At 40.5% G+C, this 15,687-nt stretch overlaps 1 protein-coding gene across 8 annotated transcripts in view; it reads left to right on the forward strand.

Annotated features, from left to right (window-relative positions):
* The window catches only part of LIN7A (lin-7 homolog A, crumbs cell polarity complex component), a 245,462-nt gene that overhangs the window by 143,664 nt on the left and 86,111 nt on the right, over positions 1-15,687 (forward strand). For all 8 annotated transcript variants that reach the window (XM_060112959.1, XM_060112958.1, XM_060112962.1 and 5 more), the window contains one exon: positions 8,399-8,517. Coding sequence is in view for 1 of the 8 variants with exons in the window: in XM_060112957.1 (XP_059968940.1) it covers positions 8,399-8,517 (119 nt within the window). In the remaining 7 variants the exon portion in view is untranslated. The remainder of the gene's footprint in view (positions 1-8,398; positions 8,518-15,687) is intronic.

Below are 15,687 nucleotides of genomic sequence, written 5' to 3' on the forward strand. Positions count from 1 at the left end.
GGCAGGAGAATGGGGAAAGAGTAAGGGTTCGAAGACCTAAAAGCTGAAGCATACGCCAGCGTTTTGTTCATCTAAAAAGCCTTCCTGGAAGCCATACCCAGTGACTTTACACTTACAACAACTTGGCCAAATGACAGAAGAGTCTGGAAAGAGAAGTATGATTGCTTTCCAGCTTTTGTAGTAGAAGAAGGCAAGGGATGTGAGGGTTTTAGGTGACTTTGGGGTAGATAACTCATATTGTTTGCTATAGTACTCAATAAATTTGTGTGGAATTAGTGGACAATATGCCTTAAATGACCCAGCTCTATCTTCATCCAAGGTCCAGATGCAGATGAGTCATGGGTTAAATTCTGCAGTCTAAATGTTAACCAAGTTAATAAAAAGTTATCATTAAGGAAAGAGAAGATGATAATTGGACTCTTCCAGATGACTGGAAGTTCATCCCATTTAAGTTCCACTGTTTTATTGTTTTTGGTTATAATGTTCAACTACTTTAAAGGAAGTCTTTCCGGAATATGTTATCTTAATATCATCAGGCAGTTGATAATGATTTGATCATTTTTAATGATTAATATATGTTGTCAAGGGGCTTTCCTGGTGGCGCAGTGGTTGAGAGTCCGCCTGCCAATGCAGGGGACACGGGTTCATGCCCCGGTCCAGGAAGATCCCACGTGCCGCGGAGCGGCTAGGCCCGTGAGCCATGGCCGCTGAGCCTGCGAGTCCAGAGCCTGTGCTCCACAACGGGAGAGGCCACAACAGTGAGAGGCCCATGTACCGCAAAAAAAAAAAAAAAAAAAGTTATCAATATGAGCACATTGATTATACTGTAATGTGTTGAAGGGTTACCTTCCAGGACTTTGGGCAGTGTTATATCTGTTTGCCTCAGTTTGCGATGATGCTATATTTAAAAAATAAGTTTGCCATACCTTTATTGTTTTATTTCTAATCCCTTTTCCATGGCAGGATAGAGAAATAAATAAGAGCATGGGCACTGGAGTCAAACCCCTCTGGTCTTAAATCCTGGCCCTACTAGCTGTGTAACCTTGAGCCAGATAATTCATCTTTCTGAGCCTTAGTTGGTTTTTTGTTTTGTTTTATTTTGTTTTTAACTATACAGTAGGAACAGTAGTAATCCTTTTATATATTTTTGAGGATTTTATAAGATGAGCTAAGTACAAGTAAACAATGAATAAATGATGGCCTTTAACTCACTTTATTCTGGATCACATATTAAACTATCAGTAACCTTAAAGTGCATTTGTGAACCACTTTCTGCATCAGCACCATCTGAGATGACTACTAAAAGAGCAAATTTCAAAGCTTCACCCTCAGCCTCTTTTTTTTATCTTAATTTTTTTTTCTTTTTTTTTTTTTTTTTTTTTTTGTGGTACGCCGGCCTCTCACCACTGCGGCCTCTCCCGCTGCGGAGCACAAGCTCCGGACGCGCAGGCCCAGCGTCCATGGCTCACGGGCCCAGACCACTCGGCGGCATGTGGGATCCTCCCAGCCGGGGGCACGAACCCTCGTCCCCTGCATCGGCAGGCGGACTCTCAACCGCTGCGCCACCAGGGAAACCCTATCTTAATTTTTAATAAATGGTCCAGGGTTATTTTGTTGTTGTTGTTGTTGACTAAAATTTGAGAACCACTGTTTTCAGCCCTCAAGCAAGGATTTGTTGATCAGATTAGCTTAATCTCTGTTAACAATGTTGGAGAAGTGGTGCTGGGAATGATTTTAACAATATAGATTCCTGAGACACATCTCAAATGTAGTCCAGGTTCTAGAGCCATATTGCCAGGATTCAAATCCTAACTCTACAACTTACTAGCTCTTTCCTCAGAGAAGTAATTTTAACTCTATGGGTCTCAGTTTCTTGTTCTGTAAAATGGAGATAATAGTACCTACCTCATAGTGCTAAGAGAAGGAAAATGTTTAAAATTCGTGCATACTAAACATTGTACATGAGAGCAATTAGCAATTGCTGTACGTGACAGCAATAAGTAACATTGTTATTAGATTTCCCGGGGTGTACCTTGAGAGGCCATATCAGTGATTCTCAGCATGGTCATGCATTATATCTCTAGTGCACTCTGAAGATACTAATGCCCAGGCCATATGCCAGAACAATGAAATCAGAAATATATGTAGGTAGGATCTAGGTATCTGTTTTTTGTTTTGTTTTGTTTTTCAGTTAACCCAGGTGATCCCAGTGGGTAGCCAAGGCTGAGAAACACTCTTCCCTATCATTTAAATGCTCTCCAGGGAACTCCCTGGCAGTCCAGTGGTTAGGGATAGATGGTGGAAGTATGAGCTTGAGAGTTGGCAGACCAGAGGATGAGTCCATTTCAGAAAAAAACTGTGAGATCTTCTTGCCTTCATTGTGTTTGTCAAGCAGCCTCCCCAGTCGTTATGTAATATTTCTTCTAGTCTGAGCTATCCTGATAAACCCAGACTTCTGTATTCGTAACCAAATTTTGTAGAATAGTTTCATAAAACAAGTGTGAGGTTCTCAGTGAGAACCCTAAGGGAACTCGTAAATAAACTACACACACTTTATTGCAATCATTTTAAGAACAAGTATTTTACTTACTCAAAGGCTTCTCTTGCTTTCTTCCAGACCTTGGCTTGCAGGTTTCTGGTACTTTTACAGAGCTAAAGGGAATCAGAATTTCATTTTAAGCTCCAGTCTAACATCCAATTTATCACTCACCACATCTTTGCAGCACCAGCCAGGACTGGGCTGGAGGGACCTGATCTCACTCACTCTTAGTTTTTAGATTTCTTTTGGCTTTTACCAACTGCCACATACCCCATGACTTCATACTGCTAGATTCCCTTGGGTAGGTGCCAGCAAGATGGTTCCTGCTCTAGTGCCACTGCTCTCCAGTTCTCTCCCTCTGATCAGATAGGCAGAGGGCAGGCAGATCACCATGTCCACTGCCTGTGTCACCAGGAAAGGGATTCTAGTCTCCCTCTGCAGGCAACCCCCAATGGCTACAATTGGTTCTATTTGGAACACTCCTCGCTTGGTTAATGGAAGAGAAGCAAAAGACCTAGTATTCTGTCCAAAGTTAATGACTTAACAATTTTTCATGAATTTTCTTTCATCTCACAATTAGCTCTTTTTTTTTAACCAATTTATTTATTTTTGGCTGTGTTGGGTCTTCATTGCTGCATGTGGGCTTTCTCTAGTTGCAGCGAGCGGGGGCTACTCTTCGTTGTGGTGTGTGGGCTTCTCACTGCAGTGGCTTCTCTTGTTGCAGGAGCATGGGCTCTAGGAATGCAGGCTTCAGTAGTTGTGGCTCGCAGGCTCTAGAGCGCAGGCTCAGCAGTTGTGGCACACGGGCTTAGTTGCTCCGTGGCATGTGGGATCTTCCCACACCAGGGCTCGAACCTGTGCCCCCTGCGTTAGCAGGCAGATTCTGAACCACTGCGCCACCAGGGAAATCCCACAGTTACCTCTTAATAAGGACTGGAAAAGGCCTATGGTATTACATTACATAACAGGGCCGGCCCAGCTTTGAATAAGTCTTAATATGGTGGATAGTGTCTAATTTCTTTGATCGCTCTTTTTTGAACTTTATTTCTCAACTTTGGATGGTCATAGGAATCATCTGGAAGCTTAAGAACAAAGAAACAAACAAAACCTCATGACTGGATCTCACACTTAGAGATTTTGAATAATTGGTCTGGGGAAGCAGGCTGGTTTTAAAACTCCACAGGTGATCCAGGTGAGCAGCCTTTGCTAGGAGCACTGTTTCAGGATGGGGCTGGTACTTAACACTAATTACTTTCATTCATGGACTTTTATCAATAATTCTGAGGCTTCCAGAAGAGTCCCATTCAGTATCCTGTTCTACAGGGTATCAAAGAATAATAGAAAATGCAAGAGTTTCTGGAATGCTGGGGCTGAAAGAAACCTGAACCGTCATTTTTGTTCACTATCTCTTGAAATGGGGTCTGTGAAACTACTTTAGAATCGCTTGAGTCATTTGTTTAAAAGGCAAATTCCTGGGCCTTATCCTCATACCTCCTGAATCAACCTCCCTCAAGTGGGGGTGAAGGGTCAGGAACCTACATTTTAATACGTTTCCGCAGGTAATTCTTAGGCACACTCATGTTTTAGAACCATTGATTTATAGCAGAGGTTCTTAACCCTGCATGCACATTTGAACTAAATAGGGCTATAAAACTACCCATGCCAACTAGACCAGTGGTTCTCAACCATGACTGCACTTCAGCATCACCTTGAGGGCTTTCAAAAGCCTAATGCCTAGGCCTCCCCCATGCCAATCTCATTGGAATCTCTGGGGTGAGACCCAGGTATCCAAGGGTTTTAAAGCTCCCCAGGTGGTTCCAGTCTGCAGCCAAGGTTGAGAACCACTCTTCCATATATTCTGGTTTAATTCATTTGGGGTGAGTCTCAGGCATTAATAACTTATTGTGGTAATCATTTTGCTGGATACATATATCAAATCATTATGTTGTACACTTAAACTAATACAGTGTTATGTGTCAATTATATCTCAATAAAATGGGGGAATAAATAAATAAATTTTAAATGTATTCCAGGTAATTTTAAAGTGCAGTCCAGGGTGAGAACTCCTGAATAGTCGCTTTCAGATTTTCTGAACTTCTTCTAGTTCAGTCACGTGATACCCTTTAGCCTACGGATTCAGGCTTGCGTCCTTCCCCCCCACACCAGACCCAAGCCAGTCTTGATCATGGCTGATGGTGATCTGGAGGTTTAGTCTCAGGAGAAGTGAGTTATATGTCCACCTAGACATAGACCTCTAACCCCTGCCTTCCTAGCTAGTCTCATTAATTAATCCATAATTCATTCAGCAAACATAAACACCTAATATTTGTCAAGTACTCCTCATTGAACTATGGATACAATAACAAATAAGATACTGTTCCTGACCTCAAGAAGCTAATATATTTGCAAGGGTGAAGGATGGAGACATATATGCAAAAAGAGCTATAGCAGAGAGTAGTAATTATTACAATGGATAAGTGAACAAAGGACTGTGGGATCATGGATGTGATAGCAACTAAATCTGCCTTGGAGGGTCAGGGAAGACATGCCTAAGGAGTTGCTATTTAAGCCAAGTCTTCCCTACATGACCTGACACACCCTCCATGATATGATTTCTCTCTACTGCGTCTCTTGCTACTCTTGGCCTGGTTTCAACTTCAGCCATACTGAACTCTCAGTTCTGTGAATGCCCCACACTCCCTTGGTAAGACTTCAATCTGCATTTATTTGCCTGGAACTTTTTTTCTCCTTTTCCCCACCTGTACCTCCTACCCAGGGCTCTGCTTAGCTATTACTTTCACAAAGAGCTCCTCCCTGACCTCCTGGATGATGATAAATGTCTTGGTTAGACATCCATGTACTAGTCTGTTGAGCTGCTTTTATAGCTCATGCCCCCTCTGTTGGGTATCTGTGATCCGTCAGACCTATAAATGCCATGAAAGCAAGAGCAACCGTCTGTCTCTGTTACCACAGTGTCTCCCATGCCTGGCACAATTGGATGAATAAATTAATTGCATTCCAGGAACAGGGGATGATATGTACAAAGTCACAGAAACATGCTGTTCTGTGGCATGTCCTAGAATGGTAAAAATTTTGGATGGTCAGCGTATAGGATGGGCAGGAGGAGGTTTCTAGAGATGAGTCATAAGAGGTTGGTTGTTAAGGGCTTTGTATGTAGCCCTAAGTGGTCCGAACTTCACCCTTTAGGCAGTAGGAAGCCAGAGAAGGTTTTATGCAAGAGAGTATAATAATGAGATTTATCACTCGGGGAGCAGAGTGGGCAGTGGACTGTAAAAGAAAAGCCACTTAAAGAACAGTTCGGAGATGCTCCAGTACCTCAGAAGAGAAGTAATGAAGCAAAGGGTTTCCCTTCAAAAGGCGTTTTGAGAGAGAACCTACGGCACTTGCTGACTGATTGCGTGTGGGGGTGAATCTGGAAGATGATTCCATGGTCTCGCTTGGAAGACGGGCTGGATGGAGATGCTATTAATGGAAATACGGAATATAAGAAGAGAAGAGCTCATTTCAGGAAAAAAATATGATGAGCACAGTTTTAAACGTGTTGAGAGTTCCAAGTGCCCGTTGGCATCTAGGTAGAGTCTTTCATGCAGTTAGAAATGCATACAATTCTTAGCTTGGTATCTTACTGATTGTGGATGTGGCTGGTGTGATACAGTTGATTATGTTGACTTTCAGTTTATGTATCAAAGGACAGACTTTTGAAACTGGCAGCATCTTACTGATTTCAGGATTTATGCTTCCTTGGGCTACGATTGGCAATCAGTTGGCAGTACGTCAAAGGAGAGTCTCCATTAAAGTTACTTTTTGGTTATTTTCTTTGGTTAGATACATAAACCTATACCAACCCCACCCTAATTCAGAGGTGGTAGAAATTTTATTATAGGTAGCTATACTGTTATGTTTTTTTCTCATTTAGCTGTGAATTCAGAAGTGTGTCTTGTTAAGCTAGTGCCAGGTCTAATAGGAACACAAATTGAGGGATGGATGGATGGATGGATGGATGAATGAATGTATAATCTGATGCCAGGGATACGGGATACTTTCTGGAGTTAATCACTTAGGAATTGAAAATCTCTATACATAAATGCCTAAGTGACCTTTCAGTGAGTTATCGACTACAGCAAGAGAGGTAGAAGAGATCACCATACGTATTTTTAAAATAGCCTTCATCATATCGTTTTCTTTTGGCAATACAAAACCATCCTGGGAATTTTAAAGCTATGGCTATAAGAGACTGTGTTTCTTGATACATTAACGTGTGCGTGTGTGTGTGTGTGTAAGTTTTATTTGGGGCAAAATGAGGACTATAGCCTGGGAGACAGCATTCCACATAGTTCTGAGAAACTGCTCCAAAGAGGTATTAGGGAAGGTCAGTGTATATGTGACTTTTGTGGAGGGGGAATACATGCAATCAAGCACTTACTTTTTGGAGAAGGTTTCTGCTGGTCCTGTGAAAATTACTGCTAGTTACGAGGAGCAGACACCACCATGAAGGATTTTAGTGCTTTTCTAGATACGAGGAGATGCAAGACCTGGACTCATAAAATCTTCTCCTGAAAATATCTAACTATCTAAAGACCTGTTCTGCCAGTTTTTCCCAAAGCACAGAGGGCCTCATTATCGACCTCCACCTTGAACTCCTTTCAGGGGGTGTTGAAGATCAGCAGCTGCAGCAGCTCGTAATTTGATCCTTGTGGAGGCAGATGGCAAGTGCCAGTTTGTAGGTGACAGGGCCCCCTCATTGTCATAAATTCGACCATGGTTTGAGAGGTGTTTCATGACCATTTTGTCCCACAGCGGTAGGAATGCTCATTCCCAGGTCTGGCGAAGATTTTGTTGATAGGCCACTCTATGTGCTATTATTGGACTAGACCTATTAACAGTAGCCAAAAGTCTCTGGACCGTCTGTCTTACTAGTCTGTTGCAGTCCGGGAAAAAAATCCCCTCTTGTTGCATCTTGCCATATCTGGAGTTACACTGTTACATTGATCTCATATAGAACTCTATATTTTTGTCAGAGGCTCATTGACACATTTGGTAATGCAAGAAACAACAATCTGGTAAAACAGGCAAAGTGCAAATAACATAGCTAGTAGTATTATTAAAGTCATAAGTAAGAATTAATTTTATTCTTCCATTAGGTGCGGCCCAGTGTACCCCCAGGTCATCTGACTTAGTCTGTTCTCTACTAGTCCTTATCTTTCAGGGAAATTATATATTGGCACTGTCCCTAAGGCCCAATTTCCTAGCATTATTAGGCTGGTTATCCTTAGTATAATTTAATTGTTCCCAAGATAAAGGGGGGCCTTAAAACTTAAATGACCATAACACATAAATTACACCAGACTCTGGGGCTGCAGTGGTGAATAAACCCAATTAAGTTCTTACCCTCAAGGAGTTTATCGACAAGTGGAGAAGATGCACATTAATCAAATTGTCATACTAATAAATGTAAAAATGCAGGTGTGATAAATGTGGAATGCGAAAAGAAAACCTGAAAAAAGCATCTCAGAGGTAAAATTGACAGGATTCATTTGGTTGTTGAGGTATCAGAATATACAAAAGACATGCTTCCTTCTATTCTTTCCTGAAAGAATATTCAAACTAATTTGTGTGACAGAAATAACTTATGAGAAATGCCATTAAGGAAGATGTATTAAGTGACAAATTGTGTGGAACAGATTTAAATGACCTTTTATCAAAAGAGATCAATAAACTATGAATTGTAAATTCTCGTTTTGCAATTAATTCCACTTACTTTTCATTGTCACTGAAATGATGGTACTTTTTTCAGTTTACTCCATGTCTCTCCATTTTGATTTTTTTTTTTTCATTCAGATGTTGCCAGAGCAATTGAATTACTGGAAAAACTGCAGGAATCTGGAGAAGTACCAGTGCACAAGCTACAATCCCTCAAAAAAGTGCTCCAGAGTGAGTTTTGTACTGCTATTCGAGAGGTATGAGACTAAGATTTTGATAACTATATTCTGCCATATGTCTTCTGAATAGAAAACACATCTTTTCCACACACACAGTCGAAATAGTTAAGATTGTAACTGCATCTTAGCTTTCTAACTGCTTGGACAGATGATAAAAATAATTTAGTCTGCTAAATTCCAAAATTAGATTCAGTTAGGATTTATGCATTCATATAAAACCAAATGTTGATCTTATGGTACCAATGAAGTGACTGCCTCAGCAGGGGACTCTGGCGTGTAGTCTAAACTATTTAGGAGTCACGTGAAGTCATCTGGAAATTCTGGTAGAAATAGGCATAATTAATGGGGACTGAGCTTTTCTTAAAAGAACACTCAGCTAAATCTTCCTCAGGTAAATCTGAAAGAGTAGCCTCCTACTGACTGCAGTTATAGTAATACAGACATTACTGTCTAGTGCAATAAGGGGAAATTGAACAGGCTGATATGCCTTCAACAGATCTTTATAATGCTTTCCTGGTTAACAGTTTCAGGAACCCTGAGGTGAAACAAGTGTGTTTAAAATGACTATTTGAATTTTTTATTGACTGGTGGTGGAATTGACTAATCAATTAATGAATTTCACTGGTTACCAGATGTTCACTTAAGATATATACACTACCTTGTTTTATTCAGTAAGCCCATCACCCCTTCCCTATCAGGTACTAAATAATAATTCATTAATTAGCACTTAAAGTCCATATATCCAACATATCTGTCCTGCTAGAAGTCCTCAGTAGTGAATTACGTACCATCATTCTCTCCAAAGCCAGCTGAACCCAGCGACCGCCAGGAGAGTTTGTTGTAGCAGCGGGCAGGCACCTCTCAAGGAATGCTTGTGTCAGCCTCCCTTCCTCTTTGCAACTCTACTTGTGGGTACCGCATATTCTGTGCCTCAGCAGTGCTAGTTGATGAGTTGTCACTAAGTGAAAAAACCTCAAGTGCCTAAGGCAGAGACACACGAGTCCTCTCTCACTACATATTTAAACCATAGCCTACCCAGTGAGGTTAATATTTGGATTTTGCTGGGATTTGACTTAGACTGTGCTTGTGCTAAATATTTATTAAGTGAAGGTGTTAACTACTTAATTTTTGTTTATAATGAATGCAGCTTAAGGAAATAACCATAATTCTATCTCTAAGTTTTTTTTAAATTAATTTTTATTTATTTATTTATTTATTTATTTATTTATTTGCTTTGGCTGTGTTGGGTCTTTGTTGCTGCATGCAGGCTTTCTCTAGTTGTGGTGAGCAGGGGCTATGTTGTGGAGCATGGACTCTAGGCGCACGGGCTTCAATACTTGTGGCACACAGGCTCAGTAGTTGTGCCTCTAGAGCTCTAGAGTGCAGGCTCAGTAGTTGTGGTGCATGGGCTTAGTTGCTCCGCGGCATGTGGGATCTTCCCGGACCAGGGCTTGAACCCATGTCCCCTGCATTGGCAGGCAGATTCTTAACCACTGCGCCACCAGGGAAGTTCCTTATCTCTAAGCTTTAATCGATGAATTTGACCAAAGACTGAAAGAAAATTCCTCAAAGTGTATGAATTCTCGGCCATCAGCTGCTCAGTGGGAAAGGTATAAGATACGTAGAAACTCCACAGGCCTCCTGTAGTCACTCTGTAGACTAAGGCTAAGTCCCCTATATACTCTCTTCTTTCACAGAGTGCTACTCCCCTGAGATTTGGTGGCTGACTTTTCATCTTAGACATCCCATCACCTTTCTATTTCCACAGAACTAACTAAAGAATAGGAACCATCAAATATCTCTCTGCTCACTGGGAATTTGGCTTGTGATCAGTGCAAAGTCTCTACTTTTATGGAACTTACATTCCAGTGAGAAAATGATGATAAATAAATATATAATACAATATCAGAAAGTGACAAGACTATGGAGAGAAATAAAGCAGGATTAAGGGAGTACGGGTAGGGCTCTATTAAATTAGGGTGGTCAGAAAATAACCTAATTGAAGGAATAAGTCACACAGGTATCAGGGGGTATAGTGTTCCAGGGAGAGGAAATCACAAGTGAAAAAACACAGAGGCAAGAATTATCTCAATCCATGGAAGGAACAGTGAAATAAGGAAGGTAGGCTTCCTAGAGGCAGCTGGAGAGCAGATCACGCAAGGCCTCGCAGGCCATGGTAAGAACACTGGACTCTCTCCTAAGCATGATAGGAAGCCCTTGGAGAGTTTTGACCTCACCTGATTAGCTTTTTTTTTTTTTTTTTTTTTTGCAGTACGCAGACCCCTCACTGTTGTGGCCTCTCCCGTTGCGGAGCACAGGCTCCGGATGCACAGGCTCAGCGGCCATGGCTCACGGGCCCAGCCGCTCTGCGGCATGTGGGATCTTCCCGGACCGGGGCACGAACCCGTGTCCCCTGCTTCGGCAGGTGGACGCTCAACCACTGCGCCACCAGGGAAGCCCTGATTACCCCGGTCCGGGAAGATCCCACATGCCGCGGAGCGGCTGGGCCCGTGAGCCATGGCCGCTGAGCCTGCGCGTCCGGAGCCTGTGCTCCGCAACGGGAGAGGCCACAACAGTGAGGGGTCTGCGTACCGCAAAAAAAAAAAAAAAATGTTCCTCTGACTACTGAGAGAATACAAGTGTCTGTGCAAGAGTAGAAATAAGAGAGACCAGTAATAAAGTAAGGAGTAGGTCACGTAAGAGATGAGATGATGGCAGCGTGGACCAAAATGACAGCAGTGCACGTAGTGGGGAGTCGTCAAGTTCAATGTGTCTGTTTTTGAGAATAAAGGCAATAAGCACTGACATACTGGATATATGGATGAGGGAGAGGCGTCTCAATGGATTCGTAGGTTTGGACTTGAACAATCGGATCAGTGGTGATATAATGAGGTGGGAATCTCTGGGGGTGGACCAGGTTTGGAGAAGACTATACAAGAGCTCTGTTCTGGGCATAGTAAATTGATGGTCCTTTTCAGACATCCACGTAGAGATGTCTGGCAGGTACCTAAATCTGAAGCTTAGGGGAGAAGCTGATGCTGGAGATGTAAATGCGATGTAGATATCTGTTCACATAAACACACAGGCCTTCTTCTTTAAAGACCTTGGTAAGGAAAAAGAGGATGGGAGTAAGAAAAAAAATGAAAAGAAATATGGAGACATTGTATAGGCATTATAAATATATCTTACGAACTCTGTGGTAAAGTGTGCTATGTTTATCATTAGTGGTCCATGCAAATCTATAACTGATCTGTAAGCAGTCCAAAAATTTCAGAGGGGAAAAAGAGATGATATAACTTATCTAGCTTACATTTTATAAACTTGGACTAAGAAGATTAATTTTATGTTCACAGCACCATCCTTAGTAATAATTTTGTTCTTAAAGGCAATACATTTTATATAGAAATTGATTTGGTCCCTTCATCTTGGCTAACATTTCATACCAGTTGCATAGTATTGTTTATATTTGTTACATCTGGGATTTTTATTATTCTTATGGGGTTGTTTTACACTAACTGTGGGAAGTAATGATGAAAGTGTGAAGCCTATATGCATAAAAAATTTCTGAATCATTGAATAATATTGCAAATCCATCTAGTGAAAATTTCTTCAATAAAAATATAAAATATGAATACATTTTGCCAGACAGGTGAATCCACAAGCCAATAAAGTACAACTAGGAAGTATGATGATATACGATGATGAATACCTGAAAATAACATCGAATTTCACTCCTGGTCTCTTGGGTACTGCCTGTTATGCTGACATGAAACCTTTGAAGTTTTGGTTTCTTATTCAAATAATGCTCAGAATTTCTGTGGTTAAATTATTTGGCTTTTCAGAAATATTTGCCAGTAAATACTTTCCAGTGTGAAAGTTATAAATGTAGTCAGGACAGTTGGAGAAAAGAACAAGAACCACAGAGGCACCCTTCTTAGTGGCACTTACCAGAGCAAAAACAGGTGCAGGTCACCCCACTGCCAACAAGACTGTAAAGCCCAAATCATGCTTTAAAAGAAAGCAGGACAAGCTATTGCCAGTTTTGTTTTTGCCAGATACATGTGTGATAGTAGTTATTGTTTCATGTTGAGGCAATCCCATATTTTGTTTTACAGTTGGCTGAAACCACCGAATCAGCTTCTGGCGTATGTGCATCACTTATATGGGAAGAATAGTTTCATGAAATTTTATTTTGTTTTTTAATAAATGTGGATGATTAAAAGAGATTAGGTGTTTTCTCTACTTAACTTTTTCTGTACTCTGTAACAAAGACTGAAAAAGTTTTGTTGACATCAGTACTGAAATGAGACCATCTATGTATACAACTAAGAAAGGCATTGATCTGTTAATAAATGAGTTACACTTGAATGATAATCCACACCCAGCTTTATTCACAGAATACAGATAGTAGTTGGCAGTACTTACCTCGCTTGTGTCTTTTTGCTCAGTGATCTTAACAAGACCTGATTAATAATTCAATTGTACCTATTTGGTGCAAGTAATTTCGGAGTACATGGCAGAGAAATGGGGTGACAGGTGATGCTGCTTTTCTGAAGTGAGAGGTACCGGTTGGCAAAAGAAAGTTCACACAAAGTTTTGAATGAGAGATGAACTTTAAAAATCTATGCTACTGATTCCCAGTAAAAATCATTTCTGCCACTTTAAGTGGCTTCTTCAAGTTTTAGTTCATCACTGTATTAATTAGCTCGAATGACCCAAACTTATAAATTAAAATATAAGGAAAAGTAAGGGTTGAAATAAAAGGATTATAAAATGTTGATTTTCGGATAAGAGAATTTCCTAAGAGAATTAAATTGCCGTTCAGATAGCTCAATTGCCAAAAGATGGACTTTTTCCCAACACTTTATATTCTTGTGCTTCAGAGTAAGAAATCAATAGTATATGAATGGTCATATTTTAAGAGAAAATCCAATTTCTGCAACAGAATACCAAAAAATTCCTTCTGAAACTAAAATGATAAAAAAAAAAAAACATGAACAAACAGAATTAGCCATCTATTTACTATCATTATCTTCCAAGTTTTAAAGCCTTCAGGCTTCCTGCTTTCCAGAGTGATATGCTCACTGATCTGGCCTATGCTGCGCTGCTAAGAGCAGACCGTGGTGAGGACTTGCTCCTACATTTATGCCTGTCGCTTGCATATTTGAACCAAATATACAGAACTGAATGACATAGTTACCCAAAACTGCCTTCCTTGGCCGATCACCAGATGGTATGTGCTAGTATTTTCTAATACAGTAGAACTATAGAATAAGAAAATAAAACCAACTCTACATAGAAGCTATCATTCTGGATAGTGGGTTATTGAGAAATATTCCAATTCTCCTCTCCTTCTTAGGACATATTACAGTTGGACTTCCCCATCCTCCCTTCAGCTACATGTGGTTACGACAACTGCTTTGAATAAGGAAATGTGAGTGGAAGGGTGCTTGCCACTTCCTCATGGAAACCTTTGAGTCAATTCAGTACTTGCTATGTTCCCTTTCCTTTTCATATGACTAGTGATGTTTTATATGATAAATGATCTATCAGCCTGGATTACAGAGTGGGAAAATGAGAAATGCAGGCTTTAGCTAACTCTTAATGAACACGTAGGATCAGCAAGCAGTAAACCTTTGTTACTTTAAGCCCCCAAGATGTTGGGGTTATGGTACCACAGCAAAACTCAAGCTATCCTGACTGATACTAAAATAGTCATCAAACTCAAATATGTTTTCTATTAAATCATGCCTCTCCATTTTCATAGCTAAAAAAAATAAAAAATAAAATAGTCATCAAGCCAAATTTACCTTGGAAAAAGGTTATAAGCAGTATCAACCCTTTTACTGCTATAAAACAAAATTAATTTTTAAAAACTATGTTGTGTTTTTAGTAAGCTGTGATAAATCTTTTTAAAACTATGTGAAATTATTATCTGATATAGTGTACCAGTGCCCATTAGATGGCTCATAAATTTTTAAATGTTGAGACACTTTGGTCATAGATTCCGTTTGCTTCTAGCTTATCTCCCATTTGCTCCTACTCTTTTTTTTCTTCCTTAGGATGGAGCTCATTAACCCTCCATCACTACCTCCCACCCCATCTAAGTCTCACACCATTCCTTTTTTTTTTTTTTTTTACGGTACGCGGGCCTCTCACTGGTGTGGCCTCTCCCGTTGCGGAGCACAGGCTCCGGACGCGCAGGCTCAGCGGCCATGGCTCACGGGCCTAGCCGCTCCGCGGCATGTGGGATCTTCCCAGACTGGGGCATGAACCCGTGTCCCTTGCATCGGCAGGCTGACTCTTAACCACTGCGCCACCAGGGCAGCCCACACCATTTCTTTATGAAGGGTTTTCTTTGTCTTATAGACTTGAAGGTATAATCAACATAGAAGAAATAGTTGGAAGGTATCAGTTTGCTATTTAAGTGCTCTTAGTTTCCAATGAGATTTTTTTTTTCTTTGGAGGGATGTATAGATTGAGAATTATCACCACCATGCCTTCCACCAGTAATATGTGGAAAATGTCACTGCTAGACATTTTGTCAGATCAGAGTGAGCAGCAAAGTCATTAGAGCTGTGTTGTAGTCAAGTTTACCAATGTTTGAATCCCAACTTAGCTACTTATTTTTGACCTCTCTAAAATTTCGTCAGTTTTTAATAGTGGGAGTAATACCCTCAGCCTTGAGGTGATTCTGATAATTAGACATCATACATGTAAAACCTCCTAGTACAGTCTGGTAGCCAATAATTACACAATCAGTGGATGCTATTATTATTAAAGAATAGAGTCCAAAATTATTACTGGGTACAGTGTTTGGTAAGTCAGGAAATAGTTAACAGATGGGAATAGAAATGGTAGTTTCTATAGACTAGATCTAAGAAACCCCATAAGACTAATAGACATATTCATTGCCCCACTGTCATGCATTAAAATAAATTGAGCCATTGCATCCTAATTCCACAGTCTCATGGGCCGTAACTTTATGACTCAAGTGCTCATTCCTGATGCTGTTTTGTACAGCATCTTAACCTACTGTGTGCATGAAAACTCAGATGGCAAATGTAATGAGCTTTATGAGAAAGCTAATGATTGGTTGTATAATCGCATATAGATTTCTGATTACTTTAAGAAAACATATCCTTGGGTCAGCAGCGACAAGATGAGATGAAACAAGGATACACAGAT

Source organism: Mesoplodon densirostris, chromosome 11, assembly GCF_025265405.1.
Source record: "Mesoplodon densirostris isolate mMesDen1 chromosome 11, mMesDen1 primary haplotype, whole genome shotgun sequence".
Taxonomy (NCBI): Eukaryota; Metazoa; Chordata; class Mammalia; order Artiodactyla; family Ziphiidae; genus Mesoplodon; species Mesoplodon densirostris.